Here is a 24428-nt window from a genome sequence, read left to right on the forward strand (position 1 = left end):
TTTAGCGAGTATCGGGCGCGTGTATGAAAAAAAGTCCAATGCGCCAAATTGACGCCTGTTACCACGGTTAGATACGCTATTTCATTCATGAGACCACTGTTTGAAGTGTAGACTCATGATTAAAATAGCGTGGACAACCACAGAAACAGGCGTCAAGTTGGCCCACTGTGACAAAAGCGTGAATCAGCATTGGACAATATTTAATATATGCGGCAAAATAAGCGTAATTTATCCAGGATATCTGCATAATCCATGGACTCAACCGTAGGTTTTCAAAACCACCATTGTGAATTCGGGCCAATATATTTCTAGATTACATGGTTCAAATATACTGTAGACCTTGAACGATATTCACAAGGCATACCGTACCAATATGGCACAATACACATTCGAATTAACACAGAGTGGAATGCACATGAAACAGAAGCTGTGCAAAGGTGAAAATCTGAGGACAACTGTGTGTCCATCCTACAAGACAAGAGCAAAATACTCTCAGGCCTTTGCGGCCAAACAGAAGAATATGGCCGAGTTGGGATTTGAACTCGCAACCTCACCGTCAAGATTCCCATGCTCTGCCCACCAAGTTTGGCCGGAGTGGGGAAATACCGGTGGTAGATACCGCCTTGATAACTTTTTCAGGAAAACAGGAAATAGTTAGACATGCAGGGAAATACTGCGAAGTATACTTCTTGAATATTTTCAGGTATTGCTCAGAAAGCGTTTCTCAAGCAGATTCTAGCAGTTAACTGCACTTACCCGTACATCTAAAGTACTTTCAAGCATTTCACAAGTTTTCCCCCTGTATTTTCCACCTGGGCAGGAAGGAATTGCCAATCCTGCTAGCCAAATAGATCTTAGGGCACATAGTCTTTTCATACAGATGAATTTACTTAAGCCACATAAGATTGCTGAATAAGTATATGATAAGTGTCATATGGCCAGTCATGTGACCAGTGTCATATGACCGGTGTTCCTACCGCAAACAGCGTGAATACCATCCAGCTGAACAGACACACACATGCAGACATGTTGAACACAGCAGACCAACTCCCGGTGGAATGAAGAATGTGACCTGCTATGTAGGTTCCCACAAAGCCCTGAACGGCGCCCATGGCATTCACAATACCTGCAAGGTTACAACGTAGATAGATACTAGTGTCATCTGTATGAATGCACGGTGGAATTTGTGAATCAAAGATGGCAAAAACATATTGCAAATTGTTTGAATATCCTTGGAACTTACATTATATTAGTCCAAAAATATGATTATTATAATAATGTTAACGTATTGTACATTTGTGGTGGACCTGCCATGTATTCAGAATAGAACTATGGACCTGGTATAAATGTCAACATGATCTATATCTTGATTACAAATAAGACATAAACTTCAAATATAAATAGGATATCAAAGCCTATGGCTATGAAGCATATTCTTACACTGCCCCCCCCCCCATTTCCTGAGAAAAGTGCAAGCTACTAGTATTTGAATTCAAGCATCAATTAGATTATTGCATTATTTGCCTTTAACCATAATGTATGCCTGAACCAGCGTGTATATGTAACACATAGATAAACACGTCACTGCCTGGTTAGGCAGATGCATCACATTTAATTCTCCAAGTCAATATTGTGGGCGTAAACAACACCCACCATACAGACAGAACTTCCAGCTTTAATCACCAGGGCTCCGTAACACAAAGATTTGCGATGAATCGCAAATACGAAAGAGCCACACTGATTGGCTCCCGGTCAGTATTTTAAACAGAGTGCACATGCAACAATGATCTTGATTGGTCAATGGTATTTAGCAATAGATTTCAAACCTTTGTGTTACGGAGCCCTGGTGGTAAGTTAGTTTTACTTTATCCAATCTACTGCCGGATTAGTGGGACGTAACAATAATACATGCAAAAGGTCCTTAACCTTCATAGTCCTGAAATGGGAAGGTGTATTTTCCATTTAGAGACTTATCTTCTCACCAAATACAAAGCTGCTATGCCCTACGTATAAGGATTTATAATCTACTCACCAAATACTAGGATGCCACATCCATAAATTGGGTGTTATGTACTCACTGGATACCAAGGTGCTATATATGTCCAATGAATTGAGTGTAATCATCTACTGACCAATTACAAAGATGTTGTGTCCAATACAGGGGGTGTTATCATGTACTCACCAAATACAAAGGCATTCTGCCCAACCCATTAGGTTTTATCATCTACTTGCCAAATATATGACTGATGAATTGGGTGTTATTATCTACTCACCAAAATATAATGGTGTTAAATCCGATGCATTGGAAGTCATCACCTACATGTACTCACCAAATACAAAAGTTTTACGTCCTAAAATTTGATGTTTTCATCCACTGAAAAAATACATTATGTGCTATCAAACAGATTGGGTGCTATCATCTCCTCGCCACACACATGTAAAAAGGTGCTTTGTCTAATATATTGGGTGTTATCATCCGGCATAAAAGGTGCTATGGCCAGTGCACTTGGTGCTATCATCAATTCACCACATAAAAATGAGTAATATATCTGCTATGTCCTATACATTAGGTGTTATCATCTACTCACCATATACAAAAGTGTTATGTCTTATGCACTAGGTGTTATCTTACCATCTACACATAAATCCAAAGGTGATATATCCAATGATTTTGGTGTTATCATCCACACACCAGATACAGGGGTTTGGTGTTATCATATATTCACCAAATGCAATGGCGATATGGCCGATGCATTGGGTGTTATCATCTAGTCTACAAATATTCACCAATCACAAAGCTGCTATATCGGACTCACCAACAAAAGTGTTATGTCTGATGCATTGGGTATTATCATCTACTCACCAAATACAGATCGGGGCATAAGAAATTGCTAATCCCAATACAGTAGGTGTTATCATATACTCACCAAAATGTGCAGATTGCGAATAAGTGGATGCAATATCCAGTAGAATTGGGTGTTATCATCTACTTACCAATCACAGATTGGGTAAAGGAAAGTGCTACATCTAATAGACTGGGTTTCATCATCTACTATACCAATTACATATTGGGAATAAGAAACTGCTATGTCCTATACCAACAGGTGTTATCATCTACTCACCAAATACAGATTGGGTATAAGAAAGTGCTATGTCCTATACCAACAGGTGTTATCATCTACTCACCAAATACAGATTGGGTATAAGAAAGTGCTATGTCCTTTACCATTAGGTGTTATCATCTACTCACCAAATACAGATTGGGTATAAGAAAGTGCTATGTCCTATACATGTACCAACAGGTGTTATCATCTACTTACCAAATACAGATTGGGAGTAAGAAAGTGCTATGTCCTATACCAACAGGTGTTATCATCTACTCACCAAATACAGATTGGGTATAAGAAAGTGCTATGTCCTTTACCATTAGGTGTTTTCTCCTACCTACCAAATACAAATTGGGAATAAGAAAGTGCTATTTCCTATACCATAAGGTGTTATCATCTACTCACCAAATACAGATTGGGAATAAGAAAGTCCAATAGATTAGGTGTCAAAATAAGAAAGTGCTATGTCCTATATTATTTAGGTGTTATCATCTACTCACCAAACACGGATCCCGCATAGCGAGGTGCTATGTCTTGTGCATTAGGTGGTACACTACTGTGATATAGTGCTTGTGACATCACACCTACTGTTATTAGTATTAATGACATGTAGTAAGTGCTTGTTAGTCCCACACACACCAACGATAATGCCATTCCGAACATTGACAAACTCTGAAATAAAGCAAGTCATGTATAGTAAACAACAAATTGTGCTAGAAGAATCAACTTTTAGACTTGTAACAATGAATGAAATGAAATATTCAAGCAAAGATAATGCTCTCATAAAGCAAAGAAAAAAAAATGTTTATTCAGAATGAAAAAAAAATTAGGGTGCAGGGAACAATCTAAATTTTGCTTGAACTACTCATTAAGTGGTAGCTAGGCAATGGAAAGGGGTGTTCACATGATTTATCACATGATGTCTCACAACATCACATGATGTATCTCATGATGTATCACATGATGTCTCACATGATGTATTACATGATGTATCACATGACGTATCACTAATCTTTTGTAGGCACAAGCAAGACACTGAGACTGGGAAATCATACTTTGATTAGAATTTGTTACATTGCATTAAACCTTGGGGGAGTGTTTCATAAAACGACAAGTCCATGATTTTTCAGTGAAAATTTGGCTTTGAGCCAATCAGATGCAAGGATTTTGGTAGCTTCTAACAAACAGTCAGTCAAAATCACTGACTAGTTGTTTCAGAAAATGCTCCCAAAGTTTGTTAAACTCTTTAATTCTCACAGGGTTAAACTTGTTTCATTTCAAACATTAAGCATGTTAGGAATGGCATTACATAGGTCATCATCATTTGTCAGATCACACTGAATTAGTAATACATGTATGTTTCTGTAGCAATATCCATGAAGAAGCGCAATAGCTCATTTGGTAGAGAGGTGGTCTCGTAATCTCTGTGAACCATGGAAAGAATCACGGCTGTGCTCAGTGGGTGAGGGGGGGCCTGGAAATTTTGAAAACTTTCATTCCTTTACTAAAAATTTTCACACAAAGGAACAATAGTGTGCATGAAATCCTTCAATTTCACTTTAGCAAATGCAAAAGTGCCCCAATGACAAGCTTGGTAACTTTGCTTCCTTACTTTCTCGAATTTCTTATTAAAACTTGTAAGCACCTTGTCCCTCGGAAAAATTTCTGCATATGGACATCTAAAAAACCAGGGGGGTGTTTCACAAAGATTTAAGTATGACTTAGAGTCGCACTTAAATGTCTCGTTGCGCACAGTATAAAAGGCATGACAGCATTGGTCAGATCATGCCAAGAGGACGCGCACTACTGCGTATTGATCAATAAGATTGCGCGTTGCATATCATGTACGCGTCGACATTTAAGTGCGACTCTAAGTCATACTTAAATCTTTGTGAAACACCCCCCGGGTAGTATTAGGCACTCATTCTCAGTACTAAAAAGAGCTAAAGGAGGCTGTGCAAGACAGGTCTTATCATCTCTACATGGTGGCACGTCATATGCCCCTACGACATATATGCTCCTGTCTTGACATCTCAGAGGGCATAGGGTAGTTAGGACTATGATAAGAGTTTTTAGTTCAGAATAATGCGAACATAATGATCAGGGTTTATTTAGTTTTGGAGGTTAGGTTTTAAGTTTGGCTTAATAACATGCAGATACCAAAAAATCCATCAGAGCAATTGTCGCCAGAGCAAATGTCATGGAACCCTTTGCATCTTTGTTACTTCAAACCCAGTATATTAGTGTGCATTTGTTATTGAACAATACAAAAAGGTAAACTTATCTTTTTATCCAAAGTCTGATAGTAAATTTGCCATAAGGTAATGTCCACAAATATACTTACCAAATTTGACTAATGTTTTGAATGTTTCAAAACATTAGTCAGACCTGTACTTCTCTATGGTTGTGAAACATGGAAGATCAACAAAAGTGATGAAGAAAAACTAGATCCCGTTCAATATCAGTGCCGAAACAGAGCACTTCAAATGTTCTAAACAAACATTATTGGCATGGATGAACTCAATAATCTCACTCAACTTTATAACAAAATGAGTAAGGAAGTCAAAAGAGGATGTTGGAATTGGATAGGTCATGTCCTCAGAAAGCAAAATAGCTCTAACATGGAATCCAGGAGGAAAACATAAAAGGGGCAGACCGAAAACAAAATGGAGGAGAATTGTAGACATGGAGAGAAATGCTTAAGGGTGGAAGAGTTGGAATGAGACCGCCAACAATGGAAAGAAAGCAAGCATGGAGGCCTCATGTGCTACAGGGCATGGATGAGGATAAAAGTAGTATACTTACCACATAATCTCCATTATCTCCAAAATATGGTTAATGGATATTTACTAAAAACTGTTTATTCACGTACTGTAACTACCTTTTCAACAATACTCACTGAACTGAAAATGTTACTTCATTTTCTACATTACTTACCAAATTATATAAATCGCTTAACTATAAATGTAACTACCTTTTCTACAATATGGTTAACAGGATACTAAGCAAATAATGGCTACTCAACCAATGTAGCCACATTTATTTTTAACATGATACTTACCCAATATAAATCACGAGACTATAAACAATAACATTTTCTACAATATGGTTAATGGGATACTTACCAAATATAAATCACATTACATCAAATGTAACTACCTATTCTACATACCTTAATGAGATACTTATCAATTATATAAATCACTAAACTATAAATGAGACTACCTTTTCTACTACATTGTTAATGTGATACTTACCAAATTATATAAATCACTTAATTATAAATGTAACTACCTTTTCTACAATATGGTTAACAGGATACTAAGCAAATAATGGCTACTCAACCAATGTAGCCACATTTATTTTTAACATGATACTTACCCAATATAAATCACTAGACTATAAACAATAACATTTTCTACAATATGGTTAATGGGATACTTACCAAATATAAATCACATTACATCAAATGTAACTACCTATTCTACATACCTTAATGAGATACTTATCAATTATATAAATCACTAAACTATAAATGAGACTACCTTTTCTACTACATTGTTAATGTGATACTTACCAAATTATATAAATCACTTAATTATAAATGTAACTACCTTTTCTACAATATGGTTAACAGGATACTTACCAAATAATGGCTACTCATCTAATGTAGCCACATTTTCTCCCACATTGTTAACATGATGTTCACCAAACATAAATTTCTAAACTGTAAATGTAACAACCTTTTCTACAATATGGTAAATAGGATACTTACCAAATATAAATCACGTAACTGAAAATGTAACTTCATCTTCTACATTACTTACCAAATTATATAAATCACTAGACTATAAACCACTAACCTTTTTGACAATATGGTTAATGGGATACTAATAAACACAACTAATACTTATCAATCAACTACACTTTTCTGTGTTGTAATAGGTTACTTACCAAACACGGATCCTGCGTGTTTAGGCGCTATATCTTGGGCATTGGGCGGTATACTGCTATTGGTAAGGGATTGCGCCATTACAGCTATAACCATAAGAGCCAGGGACGCATGATAACTATCTGTAAGTCCCACGCTAAGCAATGAAAATGCCATTCCGAACATACTCAATGTCTGAAATAAATCAATGTGTATAATGGGGATATTCAAATATGCATGGTGGGTATTGGCAATATAGTGGGAAATTCCAACACAATTTGAACATATGCAAAGGGAAATTTCAAAATAGTTAAGTGAAAGATCATCATAATAGATCATAATGAATTAAATGAGTTTCAAGAATCCAATCATTAGCACTGATACAACAATGATATACTACCAAAATTATTATTATTACTATTTTTACCATTTTTTATACTATCAGTACTACTGTCATTTTTTAAACCATTATCAATTTCAATATTATTACGATTATTGTTCCAATTTCTAAATGTATTTCAACACATCAAAATTTATAATTTTTCATGTTCATTCTCTAATTTTTATTCAAACATTTGTTATTATTATCCTGAATCATATACATGTAGAACATTTGAAATGAAAATTGTACTGCAAACAAGAATACCATTTCTAGATAAAAGTCCATTTAAAAAATGTATTTAAAATGAAACATAAGTAACTTTCTAACTGAAATCTTACAATTTTGCTTCAGCTTTACTCATGTTAAGGCTACCGCTCACCTTGTGACCCGACTGGTCGGCGACTTGCTTGCGACTAAGTGAGGGAGAAATGTAACATCACAGCTCTTGTCAGCTTGGATGTCGCAGACTGGTCAGAGACAAGTCGCAAGGAAAATCGGAAGGATTTGACATGTCGAATGCTTATGACTGGATCGCAATCCAACTTCCAGCCAATCAGACAGCAGAGTTGCATGACGCTTTATATGATAAACAACGCGCATCCGCAGTAGTAAGCGCACTTTTCTCAGTTGCTATGCAAAAAAGCAAAAAGCACATGCGTGAGTCGCAGATCAGATCGCAAGGTGTGCGGTGTCAATTCTTATGACTACCTTGCGATACATCTCCCCTCACTCAGTCGCAAGCCGGTCGGGTGGCAAGGTGCTCGGTGGCCTTCATATCCTTAGTTGATTTATTTTCAGACTATGTAAAACAAAAATGTGTTGCCAATTTGAGGAGAGAAAGCAGATTGATTCATATCTGAAAAGAGTTAATTACTAGGGTTGGAGAAACAGACTTACATGCATGATTTTCCTTGAGATGCCTACAGGCACTTTATGGGCAATGAGAGCATCACCAAGACATCCACCTGCGACTGATGAAGGAATAGCTGCTAACCATGGAAGAACGTTATATACCCAGCCCTGCAAAGGAAATAATTAACCATGTTTATACATGTACAACCAGAAAATATTTCATCAATTATTAGATTTATGATATCTCTTATTTCCGTGTAAGCCAGGTGAAATGCAGTTATCTCATTGACAAAATCACTTTAAGCAGTTTTACCAACCTTATCGACATCCTTTTCATTTTCCCCCCTATTCCGGCACAGTTATATTTCATCTCCCATTCTTTAAAGAAATACCATTTGTTTATAATTTCTGTTTCTTATTTTCTTCTTTTATTCATGCAAGCACATGAATTACTGACTTTATCCCCACAGAATCATACTGTGGTTACTATTATCCAAGATTACTGTTATCCCATGTTGTATACAATTATTTTACTCTACTCCTTTCTTAAATTTCAACATATAACATTTTATTACTTCTACATGTACATGTCATTTTGCTATAGTCATTGATATTGTATATATATTTTTTTACCTTGTAAAGAATTTCGCAATTCAGCCTTCCGCTGCGATGAAATTTTCTTTAAACCATTTCAATTTTTAAAAAATATGAAATAATGAAAAATTAAAATCCAAATTTTATTGCTAGAAATAGAACTCTGTAAACAAGACATAAATATACTCCCAAAATTCATTTTGCCCAATTCACTGGGGGGCTAGGTAGCCACTATGCAGCACCAGATCAAGGTTGCTCTATCCCTTGAATTGTTGAACGCCAAAGATGGTAGCCGCAAATCCCATCTTTTAACCTCTTTTTGGTCTGACTTAGTAATGCTTCATGGTTATCAGATAAATGGTAAGACCGAACCAAGCTATTCAAAATTTAGTTAACTTTGAAAATTCACAAACAGGGATAAAATTTTCCTCACTCCACGATTAATTTCAGCCGTTAGCGAGTACTCTCCCAGGCGAAGTGGTAACGCCCATAGAGCTTATTTTCAGGCTATAACTTACCTCAGTTAAATTGTTGAGCTAGTGTTATCATAGTCAATATTACATGCTCAACTGAGAAATACATATCCAATGTGAACAATGTTTATGTACATTCCCTAGGCCTGTATTCTCTAAAGAAGTTTCAATTGTACCATGGTACAAAACGTTGGACTATACAGATAACTGAATATAGTCACGCTTTTTTTAATCATGTACACCAAAAAAAGGTCCAGAATATACATGTGCATTTTTGGCAAGGGCACCTAATTGAAGTGTGATAATACAATAAAGCTGTATAGTCAATGGGTTGGTAACATAATACAATTAAAACCCCTTTTGCGAATACATGTACAAGCCAATGATAAATATCAAATGGCTCAAATTCACAAAAGGTGGCGATGAAAACGTTTAGTTTTGGCAGATTTTGTGCATTTATAATGCTTAATTCAGTATTAGAGAAAGTGGAAATTTGATTTTACATTCAGTATGATATTAAAAGTTGGTATCATTGCAACAAGAAAATACAAAATTATTTTTCATTTTCATTGATGTGTTGTTGCATCAATTACTTTCATGCTCATATTAACATGTGATATTAAATGGTGATGAGCTTTGTACAGTACATCTATTCAAATTGTAAAACTGTACATTTAGAACACTTGGTCATTTCAATTTTTTGAACAGCATACTGTTACTATGGGAAGTTATTTCTGTGTGCATACAGGTGGCAAAAGGTTAGAGTTTTAGTCAAGGTGGAGAAAAGAAAGTGCAAAAGTAGTTTTTATGGCCAGAACACTTATGGAGCATTGCAAGAAATTTGCACGTCGATTGCACGTCAATTGCGAGTCCCAAATAAATTACATATTGTGTACAAGTCTTACAATTAACTGCAAATTTGCACTCAATTGCTTGTCTACTTTTTTAAACAAGAAGTTCAAATTGAGTTGCTGTAGTTGAAATTAATTCATCAATTGCAAATATGCACAGGATATTTGTAATTGATTGCAAATATTTTCTTGCAATGCACTGTTAGATTTCAAGCAATCATGAAGGTAGCAACTATGAATTACTAGCATAGCAGGGTATTGGTAGAGCGACTAAGGCTATGTCACAAGGAGCAATGCATTATCTTTCCACCCGACAATCTTTGTGAAAACATGAAAACAAGGATCAACACAAAAAGTAGTTAAGAAATCCATTGGACAACCGGATGCCCGAAAACAAAGCTCAGAAATCATTGAAAAACCTTTTCTTAAAATAGATTGCATTGAATAAAATGTATAATTGATCATGAAATGCAAGCATATGATTAACCACTATCCTTTTGTTGTACAAGACAGAGATTTATATAAATTCTTGCAAAAATGGTGAAATGTTGAAATCCCTGTCTGCTATATTGGTATTATTTGGAGCCCCTTTTCAATATTCAATTTTTTAGTATCAATTTTTTTTAAATACAGTGCTTGCTATGAAAAAATATTGTTGTAAAGAAATAAAGATACTGTACTAAACAATTCACAGAAATCAATTTTTTTGTTCTTCTAATTTCACTGCAAAAATTAATTTTTGACAGTTTTAAAGTGCAAAGTCTGAATATTCCCTATTTAATTAAATCTGTTAACTAAGCCAAGATATTAACTCTCTCTAAAAAAACATGTATTCTAGACTTCTTGTAGGAGACTTTCATTGACCTTCTTCAATAGTTTTAAAAAAGTATTTTTTTGAGAAGTAATTTCATTCTTTCTCTATTCAACTCAATTTTCATCTCATTGTTCAAACATGCTCTGTAGTGGTTATTTGAATGGTAACCGAGTGTTTTCATTTGTATCAAGTGCAGGGATCGGAAATAAATGACTGATGAACATTGTATTAAACCCAATGCCTTGTTGACTCATGCAATGATGAATGATTCGTGAAGATTACCTTGGACTCTGGGAAGACTTCTTTGAAATACGTAGGCATCCAAGAGATTAAGAGCCACATCGAAAAATTTAGAGCATTGTGACCTAGCAGGACACCCCTGCATGCAGGATAGGGGGGTAAGACAGGTGCGTGAGAGGGGAGGGAGAGGTGCATGAGAGGGGAGGGAGAGGTGCATGAGAGGAGAGGGAGAGGTGCATGCGAGGGGAGTGAGAAGTGCATGAGAGGGGAGGGTGAGGTGCATGAGAGGGGAGTGAGGGGTGCATGAGAGGGGAGTGAGGGGTGCATGAGAGGGGAGTGAGAGGTGCATGAAAGGAGAGGGAGGGGTGCATGAGAGGGGAGTGAGAAGTGCATGAGAGGGGAGGGTGAGGTGCATGAGAGGGGAGGGGTGCATGAGAGGGGAGTGAGAGGGGAGTGAGAGGTGCATGAAAGGAGAGGGAGGGGTGCATGAGAGGAAAAGGAGGGTGCATGAGAGGAGAGGGAGGGGTGCATGAGAGGGGAGTGAGGAGTGCATGAGAGGGGAGGGTGAGGTGCATGAGAGGGGAGTGAGGGGTGCATGAGAGGGGAGGGAAAGGTGCATGAGAGGGGAGGGAGGGTGCATGAGAGGGGAGTGAGGGGTGCATGAGAGGGGAGTGAGAGGGGAGTGAGAGGTGCATGAAAGGAGAGGGAGGGGTGCATGAGAGGGGAGTGAGAAGTGCATGAGAGGGGAGGGTGAGGTGCATGAGAGGGGAGTGAGGGGTGCATGAGAGGGGAGTGAGAGGGAGTGAGAGGTGCATGAAAGGAGAGGGAGGGGTGCATGAGAGGAAAAGGAGGGTGCATGAGAGGAAAAGGAGGGTGCATGAGAGGGGAGTGAGGAGTGCATGAGAGGGGAGTGAGAGGTGCATGAAAGGAGAGGGAGGGGTGCATGAGAGGAAAAGGAGGGTGCATGAGAGGAGAGGGAGGGGTGCATGAGAGGGGAGTGAGGAGTGCATGAGAGGGGAGTGAGAGGTGTATAATAGGAGAGGGAGGAGTGCATGAGAGGGGAGTGAGGAGTGCATGAGAGGGGAGGGAAAGGTTCATGAGAGGGGAGGGAGGGTGCATGAGAGGGGAGAGTGGAGTGCAACCAATTAGAGCAAAGGGGGTGTACCAGAGTAATGTTTAGGGGGACAGGACAGGAACATAAATGGGATGGTGGGGTGGAACCAAGGAGAGCAAAGGGGGGAGTGTACCAGAGTAAAGTAAAGGGGGACAGGACAAGAGCATAAGAGGGGAGGGTGGGGTGCAGCCAAGGTGAGCAAAGGAGGTGTACCAGATTGACAAATCAATTACATGTAATTCATGAAAGATGGAAAAGCATATACAAATAATTAAAGATAAGAATTATGGAGTATGGACAATAGGAAATGATAGAAGTAAAAGGAAAATGAAGAGAAATACATGCACGGGAGAATGAGAAAAAAAATCATAATTGATTCATTTGGGTACAAGAGAGTGAGAGAATGAAATGATTAGATCACAAGGGGTAGCAGTAGGGATAGAGGGGGATGGAATAGAAATATTACATGAATTTGGAGCAAGTAAGAAACAAGTTGGTGAAGAGAACAGTGCATGATGGGATTAATGGTAGGATTGTTGAGAGATGTATGGGAGTGGGGAAGAAGCAAAACGGAAAACAAACTCACTTCAAACTTCACTTACAAACAAGTATTGTTTTTTTATAACAAATAATGCATTATTAGATTTATTATAAAAAGGGAGAACAAGGCTCTGGAAGAGAACAATCGCCATGAATGAAACCTGGATATTTAATCGAAAGAAATTTAGGATTAAGATTAGGATTTTAATAAGGTTCTGTGTTTTAAAGTGTAGGGTTTTAGTTGTGTTTTATGTTTGCGTCAGCAAGCATATTTTTTTCATAGGTTTACATCCACATATCATGGCACAAGTAAATTGATTGGATTATTAAGTTTTGGCTGTGTTCACTACCAAGCCTTGTGCTCACCTGCATACTGTACAAATACAAATACCAACCTTGGATTCTGGATAAACTTCTTTAAAGAATGTTGGCATCCAATTTATTATAATAAAGTATGAAAATATGACGCACAAGTGACTAATGGCCATTGCCCTGAGAAAGGAAAGGAGAGAATGAATGAAAACCTTTGCTTTTCCTTTTTTTTAACTTTCTTTTCCCTTCAATCTGACCCAGGCCGGTTTCATAATAAGAAGTCATATTAAAAAAAAGTCAATATTAAACAAATATGTAATTAAAATGGACCTCTTGTAATCATAATTTAACAAAATCCACACAAATGTTCTTGAACATATTTTTCTGAATGGTTTGAGAGTAAATGTATTATTTAGGCAGGGGGGGGTCATATTTAAAGACCTTATTATTTCAAGCCAACCGGTAATCAACATATTTGTTTAATATTCTGAAATTAGACAAACCCATGATGGATTGGATAGCTATTATTTCATGTCTGTGGCTTACCGGTAGAAATGACTTTGGTTTAATAACTAAGGAAACAAACTTTGATAGTCGTAGACCCGTAAAACTGCATAACGAAGATCACAGGCTCAATCATACATGTATGTAACTTGCGGCATTTAATGAATCTTGTCAGCTAGTGTTGACATATTGTTATTCTCTAACAAATACCATAGTAACAGTCTGAGGCAAGGATTTCACTGACTAAATCGTCAGAGCTGACAAAATTTGTGAACCCCCTCGGCTCGGCTATGCAAGCTCTCCTCTCCTGTTAAAGGGGAATCCAGCCTTGGCCATAAAATGTTATGTTGGGAAGGAGAAAAATAAATTAAACAGAATGGTGAAAGTTTGAAAGAAATCGGACAAGCAATGAGAAAGTTATAGCTGCTTTAAAACTGAGATCACTAATACTATGTAGATTTCAAATTGGCAACCGTGTCAGTAAATTATGACAAGGGGCAAGGACAACTTTCCCATAGGCCATGTACTTTATTATCAGGGATTTGTAATTTTCTCCTAAGTACCCATTCCCCTGGGGCAGTAATCTAAATATAGCCCAGGTAGTATATTGTAGTATGTCCTCATGGAAGAAAAATATAATTTGAAATTAAACTTTTGGGAAAAATGACAGTTTAGCCATAATATGTATTGGAGTACATGGAAGAGTAGTCCTTGCCTTACATCACTATGACATCCCAAATGCGGCCAATTTGAAGTCGCCATGGTTATAGTGATTACCAATATTTACAACTTTTAAAAATTCATAACTTTCTTGTTGTTTGTCCAATATTGTTCAAACTTTCACCTATCAACTTGTCTGATTTTTCTTTTCCTTATAAAAACAAGTTTCTATTTGGGTTGGATTCCCCTTTAAATGGTCTGAATACACAGCCTACGATGACCTGTGCACTGATTGTGTACTGAAAGTCATCTCACTCAGGAAATCAAAACAGCACGTCATGTGAAGACCCACTTGTTGATCAAAGTTTAAAAAGTTTCAATCAGGGTCTGTGCCAGCAGACTACCTCCCCTCTTTGAATTCTTATGATGCAATAGGTTGAATGAATAGCCTATATTACTACAATCTTTTCTCAATCAATCATACACCAAACGTATGCCGACTGGGTTAGGTGTTCTACCACTTGAGACCGAAAATAGGACACAGCAGTGTTCCGTCTCAGAAAGACTAATTTATGACAAATACGCAATCTCTACAACAAATTTGACATCAGCCAATCAGAATGAAGGATTTCAGTAGCTTTTAACTGCTATGGCAAATTTGTTATTATAGAAAGTATTATGAAAAGGGGGCCCAGAACTCAAACTCACCAAAAAGGTTTCTTAGTAAGAAGCTTCAAGATCGGCAGGCTTTTCTTTTCTTCATCCTCCTTCCTCGTTCCTGCCCGACCATTTTGAAATGAGAAGAATGTTTTTCTCCTCTGTTTCCTGGAGAATGACTGGATGACGGTTGCTACGACGATAGAGATGATACCAAAGAAATAGAAGACGTAATGCCAGTTGGAATGATCCATTATAATTGAACCTATTGCACCGGTGAGGAGTGTACTGTGTTGGAAATAAAAAAGAAAGAAAGCTACAAAGTACAGCTGAATATCCTGAAGCAGAGCTGCCAACCTGAACAAGAACATTAAAGTTTTTTTCAATGCTGAAAATCAGTATTTTGGTGAGGAAATTAATAGTATTTTCACAGGAATACCATAGGAGGGCAATTCCACATGGGAGAGGGTAAAAACAGTAAATTTCCAAACTAATAATATGCATCTGAATGGCTGAAAATCAGTATTTTGGTGAGGAAATTAATAGTATTTTCACAGGAATACCATAGGACAACACATAAACTGAAACTTAAGAAATCAGTATTCTGCATGAAACCATCAGTATTCTTCTCTATTTTCAGTACTAAATGCGGAAAGTCAGTACTACTTGGCAGCTCTGCTGAAGCCACAGAAATCTGCTTGTAAAGTACTGAGATAACATTTCTCGACTTGAACAAAATTATGCATCAGATTTCGTTCAAACTTTTAACCATCTACATGTACTTCTTTGACTAAAAAAAGGAAATAAAATGAAAAAAATAATAGTCCCGACCTCTCTTATCCGGACACATTGGGACCAGCACCAATCCGGATAAGGGATTTATCCGGATCTGGGAGACCCAATATCAACTATACACAGCTGCCTCCCCAATGGTAGCTACATGTAATCTATTGTAGTGGGCATACACAGACAGTATTTCACTACTGTTGTCGTTGCAAATTATAGGGTTTTTTTACGGAAATGAAATCGATTGATTGCCAAAACTCTTGGATAATTTACCTGCTGAAATGATTGAGGAATACATCGAGCATACCTCGAAAGAAAGAGAATGACACGATGAAACTAAGTTTGAAAATTGGATCATTGCAGCTTTGCAAAGTCAGCCATTGTTATACTGACTGTAAGCTCAAAGTGATACATGGCACTGTCCATAATGCAAGCCGAGGCGTGGTTGTTTTCTCCCCGAAATTAAAAAAAAAATGTGCTGTGTCCTGATTTACTGGAAAATTATCCTGTCAAAGTTCTTTCGGTGATTTGGGTAAGATATTTTCATAAAAAATAATGTGGATGTAGGTAGACTATATTGGAAAATGGACGTAATGAAGGTGAGTTCGCAAAGGAATTTTTATTTTAGATTGAAATCTCATTTCCCCACATACTAGTTGGAAGAAAAAAATCTTGGCAAGTGTGGTCCAGAAGACAGAAAGATCTGGATAAGGGGAGGCCGGATAAGAGAGGTTGGACTGTATACAACTACAGTTCAATCTATTTGGGGCCACTGAAACGTGTTCATATACTACAAAGATTTAAAACATTTCATGACTTGAACAAATATGTAATGTGTGCCTGATCTGGTTCAAAGTTTTAACTACCTACTTCTCTGATTAAACAAATAATTAAACTTCTGTTGTTTGACTTGAATTTCCCCTTTAATAAGGTTTTTCCTTGTCCATTTCCCTCAAAAAGCATAACAATTTGGGAGATTTTACCTAAAAAAAAATACTTGGTTCACTGGTTCCACTCTAAATTCCACACACTAATCACATGACCAACTTCAACCCTGGGTTTAACACTATACACTACCCTAAACCTAACATAAAAACCCTATTGCATTCCTAACCCTACATGTACATCTTAAGATGAAATTAAACCCAAAGCACTAGTCGCAGGAGCAAGTGTCGTGTCACCACCTACTTACCCTAAAGAACTAGCTGCAAACACACATGACATGACATAGGCCCTCTTATCGGCTGACACCTTTTGACTAAGTAAACTAGTCAGCGATGGATAATGAACGCCTGAAACATAAATACACATAGCAGGATAAAAGAAGACTTTTGATTAGGTAAACTCATCAGTGATGGGTAACCCTGAAAAATAAATACACATAGCATGATAAAAGTAGCCTTCTGACTTCTGACAATCATGGATAGGGACCACCTGAAACAAAAACACATATATGTAGCATAGCTCTTGCTATTGACAACAATAAAGCTCATTTACAACAGCCCAGATTGTATTCATTTATTACAGGTTGAATAAATTATAACACAAAGATAACCTATAACAAGAGTAAAGTCTAAAGATGACTATGAAGTTGAAAATATAATCTGTTAAACCTAAGTTCGAATCTCTACATGTATTTCAAAACTCAAATATGTAAAATACAATATGTCTCTCATTTGTTGCTCACAAATGAGAGAGAGAGAAAAAAAAAACAATGAACTTTTCATGACTATCACTAAAATACATTAGGGCAACAGGCAATTTGCCCTAATGGTAGCCGAAGAGCACCCTTTAAATTTGCAAAATGGAATGCTCTAGGGCAACCATCTTTTCTAACGTTGGCCCAAGAACTGTCACTCTCAGTAGTCAAGAACATTTAGAAAATCAATATTCAACATACAGCAGAATAATGAGATATGCTTTAACAGTGTAATTGTTCCTTGAGCAATATAAGGAGCCTTTGAAGTGAAAGTAATAGCCCAAATTCAGCAGTCGGCCCTAATATAAATATCTTGATTACTTTATTCTTACCTTACACTATTTCTTCTTTAAGCGCATAGGGACATGCTATGCTATGTGTGATGCGCTATACAAGAATTGAGCATTATTATTATTATGTGGCCAAAAAATATTCCATAAAACAAAATGTATTTCCTATTTTGATCATAATTCAAAATTGATTCAGAAAGTCTGTTTACTGACCTTGTGTAAGACCCATTAAAAATCGAAGTACGGTCATAGACAGGATAGTCCCTCCTTTCGTCGTGAATAGATAAGGGATTAATGGTGTGACGATGGTGACTCCGCCCCATATAAATGCTGCTCGAATGATCACATAATCCCCTCCGATCTTATCGCTCATTACACCCCCAGGTATCTGAGCAATGGGATAGCCCCAGAAGAAGGAACCTAGAACAAGCCCCTGTATAAGATAAATATCAAAGAGGTGATTTTCATTAATAATCATCAAATTACGGTAATTAGGATTTTTTTTAAATAAGAACACTGTAAAAAAATACTGGGTGAAATTTTAGCCAGCACAAGGTTAATTATGTGTCCAACCAATTCAGAGCAGTGATTTACCCAATGCGGGCTGCACGTTGTCCAGTAAGGTTAAAACGTAAGCAGCGATTACTTTAGAATGGACAAAATTTTCATCACACTACATGTAGATATACAGTAAAATACATGTAAAAATGCCCAAGAGAAATGCCCGATGTTGGTTGGACACATAATTATCCTCATGGAGCATTTTTCCCAATATTTTTTAGAGTGAAAGAGAGAATTGGGAAGGATGTCAAATATGAAATTCAATATTAACAAGTCAAAGCCATTTATTCTCAAAGGCTACATTTCTGTGGTAAACATCAAATCTTAGACACCGTTCTCATTATACTTTCTAAGTAGTTTACTGTAAACCGGTTAAGGAAACCACTTTGGAAGATCACTTTGCTAGCATTCCTATTTGATCAGCCGAAAGTGGTCTAAGAACTGGGAAGTACTGATAAGGGTTTGGGTGTGGATTTAAAGTTGATAAGACTAGATTAAACCAATGTATATTTGTGGAAATTTAAGTTTAGAATGTTTGCCAGATATTCCACGCCAAGGCCCAGCAGAATCACAAAAATTTCCATCCTAAACCTTCCTATCCTAAAGGAGAGGTCCACCCCAAAAACAAGTTGATTTTAATAAAAAAAAAATAAAAAGACAAGAAGAATAACACTAGAAATTTCATCAAAATCGGATATAAAGTAAGAAAAAAGTTTCATTTAATTTCACAAAACATTAACATCCTGGTCTGTATGCAATTTAGGGGAATGGTGACGTCACTCACTATTTCTTTGTAGTTCATTATCTGAAATATGAAATATTCTATTTTCATCTTCATTGTGCCATAAAACAATGTCTTATTCCTCCCTGAACATGTGGAGTTACCATTGTTTAACACTTTATGGTTCAGTTAAGTTGGTCCTAAGTATTGTTAGATGTGTAAAAATTGAAATATTAATAATTCAAGCAATAACAAACTAAAGAAATAGGGAGTGAGGGGACATCAACGAACCTCTCAAATGCATGTCACTAAATTGTGCATAAATTGTGAAAAATAGCGAAACTTTAAAATGTCGCAACTCTCTTACTTTAGTTTACATGCGGTTTTGATGCGATGTCTTATTCCTCCCTGAACATGTGTAGTTACCATTGTTTAACACTTTATGGTTCAGTTAAGTTGGTCCTAAGTATTGTTAGATGTGTAAAAATTGAAATATTAATAATTCAAGCAATAACAAACAAAAGAAATAGGGAGTGAGGGGACATCAACGAACCTCTCAAATGCATGTCACTAAATTGTGCATAAATTGTGAAAAATAGCGAAACTTTAATATGTCGCAACTGTCTTACTTTAGTTTACATGTATGCCATTTCGATGAAATTTCCAGCGTTGTGCTTGTTTGATTTTCTCTATTGATTCAAATCAACATTTTTCTGGGGTGCACTTAACATTTAAGAATTACTTACAGTATCAGCTTTATCCCAGCCAAATTCTTTTGAAACATTCACTGCGACCAGAGGCACAATAGTCCGAGCTGAGAACAGAACTGATGTCATAACAAAGAGCAGAACTGTCCATAGTCTTCTCTCCGAGCTGCAGAGAGTTAATAAGAGGAACAATAAATCTCATCATATCTATATCAAATATAATTTAATAAAATACCAGTAAAATATCAAATTTAATTATGATTTGGTAACTTCTGTATCCAAATTTTACTGTGATATTATTCTTATTTTCATTAATAATGATGGTCTTATTGTTGGCCCATGTACTCATATTTCTATGTTTGATGGTCAACAATGCGTTTGCTTGCTATCATTAATTTTCATAGATTATGTTGTATTGTACATATATTTAGTTTTGGTCATTGGACATTGACAACATGTATCTATGTTTTCAAATCGAATTAATTTAAAAAATAAATGAAATACTGATTAAAAAGAAACATCACTCACCAAAAAAATACCGCCCGAAATACACAAACCACGTCATAAACCTTTATTTTACTGCACCATATTTCCAAAATACGCGGCAGATTTGTTAAGATCAGGAAAAAATGAAGAAATCTGTGATTTTTTCCCCAGTTTGCAACCTTTCTTCTCGCTAATTTATGATTATATCTTCAAAATTTATACCAATAAAAAAACAAATCAGAATTTGTTTTCTTTATTATCGCAATTATTAATTAGATCTACAGCAATATTGGACTTTGAAATTGTTTTACTTTTAGGATTAGGAAGTTGCAAGAGAGATCTACATGATTCATGAGGCAAGTCGCTCGCCAATCTTGTGTATTTTTTCACTTTCCATTTTCAGACATGTTGTAACGGAATTAAAAGATTTTCTGAAACGGAAACTGGAAAGGACATTTTTAGAAACGGAAAATCAACTGTCCCTCGAATACTACATGAAGTTGAGTTAATTTGCCTTTTCAGATGTTAGGCCTACATGGATATCTTTTGAATAATTTCCAAAGTACGTTAGATGTTAAAGATAGTTATAATGACGCAATACCACCAGACGATCTACGATTGATTTATAAAATATTTTGTTGTCATAGAAAAAAAATACGCCTACGTCCGAGCGCCACGTACTCCTCCCCACCCTACGGCGGTGTACCACCCAAGCACCCGGGCCAAGACCGGGAGACAACAGGGAGGCTCCGGCTCCGCTCGGCCTCAGCTCAGTTCGACAATATACATTGCCAAGCCCAACCCAAGGTCAGATTACGTACGTTCGTGGACAAAAACTTACTCGTTCCATTGAGATGACTTGGAATATGGATCACTCTTCGAGTCAAGAACAATCTTCAAAGGAGGTGGAGATTCAGGGGATATCATGTTTATCTGTCATTCCTCTTCAAAACGTATTATTTCACTTTGAAATTTCCAAAGGATGTACGATCGCAAGAACAGACTGCGACGTTGTACATGCATGGTTTGTGTACGTGTAAATCTAGCTTTTACTCAGACTCCAAATTTAATAATACTGAATTTAAAAGAAAACTAATTTCTCAGAAAATATGCTTAAGGGTTGGAATACTCTCAAATATTGATATGAATAAAAATATATCAATTTATAGATGTAATCTCTTGTCTCGTATTTGCATTTAGCAAATTACATGAATAATTAAGACGTTCGACATACATGCAGTTCAATGACTTTCTGGATGTTATGCTGGGAAATAGGCTACCAATATATTGAAAAAGAGCTTTTCGTCCATCGAGATCTCGCGCCGGCATGAGGCGGCATCCGCTAAATCCCTTAGTTCAATCGACCCTCTTTTCTTCCCCCTTCCACTTTATTCCACCCATCATAATCTCTCTATCCAGGGGCCGCAGAACGGTTTTCAAAGTGAGGGGGGGGGGCTGAGTCAAAGTGAGGAGCTGACCATACAAAAAATTAAAATCATATGGTCATTTTTACGTTTTTGTACACGGTTTTGGAAAAAAAACTGAACCCCCCCGACCGTTTCCGCTGCTCCTGCTATCTGCTCCCCTCTCAATACTCCCCCCCCCCAGGTTGGATCCACTATGCCATTTTAACCTCTGTCCAGTGGCGGCACCAGGATTTTCAAAGTGGGGGGGCAAATGGGGGGCAAAAGAAAATATTGGGGGGGCAAGGGCAGTCAAAAATTTTTTTTGCATGTGTGGAAAAATCGAGCGCGAAGCGCGAGTTTTAGTGGCCCAATAAACATTTTTTTGTTACACTTGATATAAACAGAAATTTTTGTAAAATCAGGTAATGCTTAATGGAGCAAAGTTATTGATCAAAACTAGATCATGAACTGAACATTTACATATATGTAATCTTAAGGCGTAGACCTATTCTACTTTTACATTTTTGTATCACATCAGAAAAAATGCATGATCGCATTGTAAAAGACTTCAATATTTAATTTCTGTTCTCTTTTTCATATCTTATTTTTTTCATACATAGGCCTAATAATTTTCTTCCGAAAGTTTTTAATACACAGGGTAAAGTTTATTTTCAAATATACTATAGTTGGGTGTCTTGTTATGAGAATATAGCCTAATAGATACAGACATTCCCCTCGTGGAAAGGTCGAAAATTTAAGAGGGAGGGGACAGAACACCCATCGCAGATTGCACATCTTTACATAGCCTATTTACTTTTTCACTAAAAACCATGACGGTGACAAATTATGAACGAAGAGTTCAAGCATTCTTATTTGTTAATGAAGCAAATCGATGAGTTTAATCCAAATTTTACATGAGTAGATGCATATTTATTTCAAGGAAGGGGGCAGACTTTGAGTATTTGTCCTCCACGCCCCCCCCCCAAAGAATAAACATTGCTGACGACAGAATACACGCCATGTACTGTAGTTTAACACTTACATTAGCTTGTGTATCACACATTGAAATGTCTGCCTTAATGCAAGATATAACAAGCGATATAAACTTATTACAAACTAATAGTGTGCGAGGAAGCCAACAGCGACTAAGTGAGAAAATTTTCAAGTTTTGAAGAGCAGAAAATGGTATTTTAGAGCACTTCACAGCTGAGCTTGAATATGTAGTACGACAGCATCTACTTATTTACAAATTACTGTATAATTTTCTTTTAAGTCCTCAAAATTTCTGGGGGGCAACTGGGGGGGCAAAGCTTCTGAGTGGGGGGGCAAATGCCCCCCCATGCCCCCCCCCTTGGTGCCGCCACTACCTCTGTCACTCAGTGTTTCCTCTGTCATTACCACTGCAATTATTTTATTTTTTTGTCTCTTGGCTGTCTGCTGTCATGTTTACCTCTGGACACTTTTACCTCTGCAATTTTGCCTCTGCGTTTTTTACATCTGCCATCTTTCAGAAAGAAAGAAACTCGAAGGAAGGAAGGAAAGAAAGAAACTCGAAGGAAGGAAGGAAGGAAGGAAAGAAAGAAAGAAAGAAAGAAGAGGGAAACAGAGGAGGGGTAAATTAGCAATTACATGTAAAAATTCAGGTCACTTGGTGTAAATAAAAAAATCCTCATCTTCTTTTATTAAGGATTTACATATCTGTTCATGAATTCAAACGATGATTAAAGTCTTGTGCTCACTTCAATATAATATTACAAATAAATGCCCAAGAGTTTCACAATACTGTAAGCCATTCGAGCTCTCCTGCACGCGCGTTGCAGTGTATACGAACTGATGAAGAAGTGGACATGAAGTGGACACTTCCTTCTAGATAAACAGCGCCATCTACAGTGCGTCCCCAAAAAAACTACTAGTATACACTTTTGAAATGGCTGCCAAATAAAAAAAAATGTAGCACTTTGGGGGGAAAGACTTATAGATATGAAAAGCCAATGAAGTAAACTTTCAATCGATACCAAAAAGTTGGAAAACTATTCATGCTTGAGCGAGCACTGCCCAATGAAACAAAGGGTATGAAAATTAGAGTGGGCCGGAATTAGCCGTCCAATTTCTTTTAGGTTTTATGTTCGGTACTTGCAAAGTTGAGGGTAATTTGGTGAATTATAGATCAGTTATGATCAGTTTGTTGTTTGTGAAAATTTAATGCGTTATTGAATTGAAAGTTAATGCATGAATTATCATGAATTTCATTTTTTTAATGCAGCATTTTGTCTTTATCATGTGGATCTCAACAATATGTTCATGACAGTCAGGAGAAGAGGGGGTAAGATAGGACTGAAGTAGGTGAAGTACGTTGATGGAATAAAGGTCAACAGAACATTTTAGCAACCCCTCTCTCCATTTCAACCCAACCCCCCCCCCCTTCTCTCCTCCTGAGAGACCAAGCTCGGCAAGGCTGAGCAGGCCTTTTAGCCCTACAGATTTTTTTTTTTTTTTGAGTGGTTAGTCCTTTGGAACTTGCTATAAAGACTGTAAACCAGAAGGAATGTTGAGTGAGAACAGCTTGAGTAGTAGAGCTGGTGAGGAGATGCTGGCTTGTGTCGGCGAGTAGAGATGATGAGTAGTAGAGAGACTCGACGTTTCGGACAGGTTGACTGTCCGTCTTCAGGAGTTATGTCAGTTTTTGAGAGGCAAATCCTTTCGAACTTGCAAAGTTAAGGGCGTTTTGATAAATTAATGAT

At 37.0% G+C, this 24428-nt stretch overlaps 1 protein-coding gene across 2 annotated transcripts; it reads right to left on the reverse strand.

Annotated features, from left to right (window-relative positions):
• Positions 1 to 815: 815 nt before the first annotated feature.
• On the reverse strand, positions 816 to 21318 carry LOC121430758 (solute carrier family 17 member 9-like). 2 transcript variants are annotated; one of them, XM_041628147.1, is made up of 9 exons: positions 21123 to 21318; positions 19835 to 19961; positions 18020 to 18239; positions 17010 to 17109; positions 15083 to 15319; positions 11287 to 11383; positions 8318 to 8440; positions 7062 to 7233; positions 816 to 1126 (listed from the first exon to the last, which is right to left on the reverse strand). In XM_041628147.1, the coding sequence occupies exons 1-9, from the start codon at positions 21206 to 21208 to the stop codon at positions 957 to 959; spliced, it is 1332 nt and encodes a 443-aa protein (XP_041484081.1). In that variant the 5' UTR covers positions 21209 to 21318; the 3' UTR covers positions 816 to 956. The 2 variants fall into 2 exon arrangements, with proteins under 2 accessions (XP_041484081.1, XP_041484080.1); XM_041628146.1 differs by lacking the exon at positions 11287 to 11383 and adding an exon at positions 13294 to 13390.
• Between the last annotated feature and the right edge of the window lie 3110 nt (positions 21319 to 24428).

This window comes from Lytechinus variegatus, chromosome 17 (genome assembly GCF_018143015.1).
Source record: "Lytechinus variegatus isolate NC3 chromosome 17, Lvar_3.0, whole genome shotgun sequence".
In the NCBI taxonomy this organism is placed as follows: domain Eukaryota; kingdom Metazoa; phylum Echinodermata; class Echinoidea; order Temnopleuroida; family Toxopneustidae; genus Lytechinus; species Lytechinus variegatus.

Excerpts from the sequence above, each read along its gene's own strand:
- LOC121430758 (XM_041628147.1), bottom strand. The coding sequence starts at position 21,208 with ATGATATCCCCTGAATCTCCACCTCCTTTGAAGATTGTTCTTGACTCG. Across the intron at positions 18,240-19,834 it reads GCTGGGATAAAGCTGATACT|GGGCTTGTTCTAGGTTCCTT; the intron begins GTAAGTAATTCT and ends TATCTTATACAG. Across the intron at positions 11,384-15,082 it reads CTTACTAAGAAACCTTTTTG|GGGTGTCCTGCTAGGTCACA; the intron begins GTGAGTTTGAGT and ends TCCTGCATGCAG.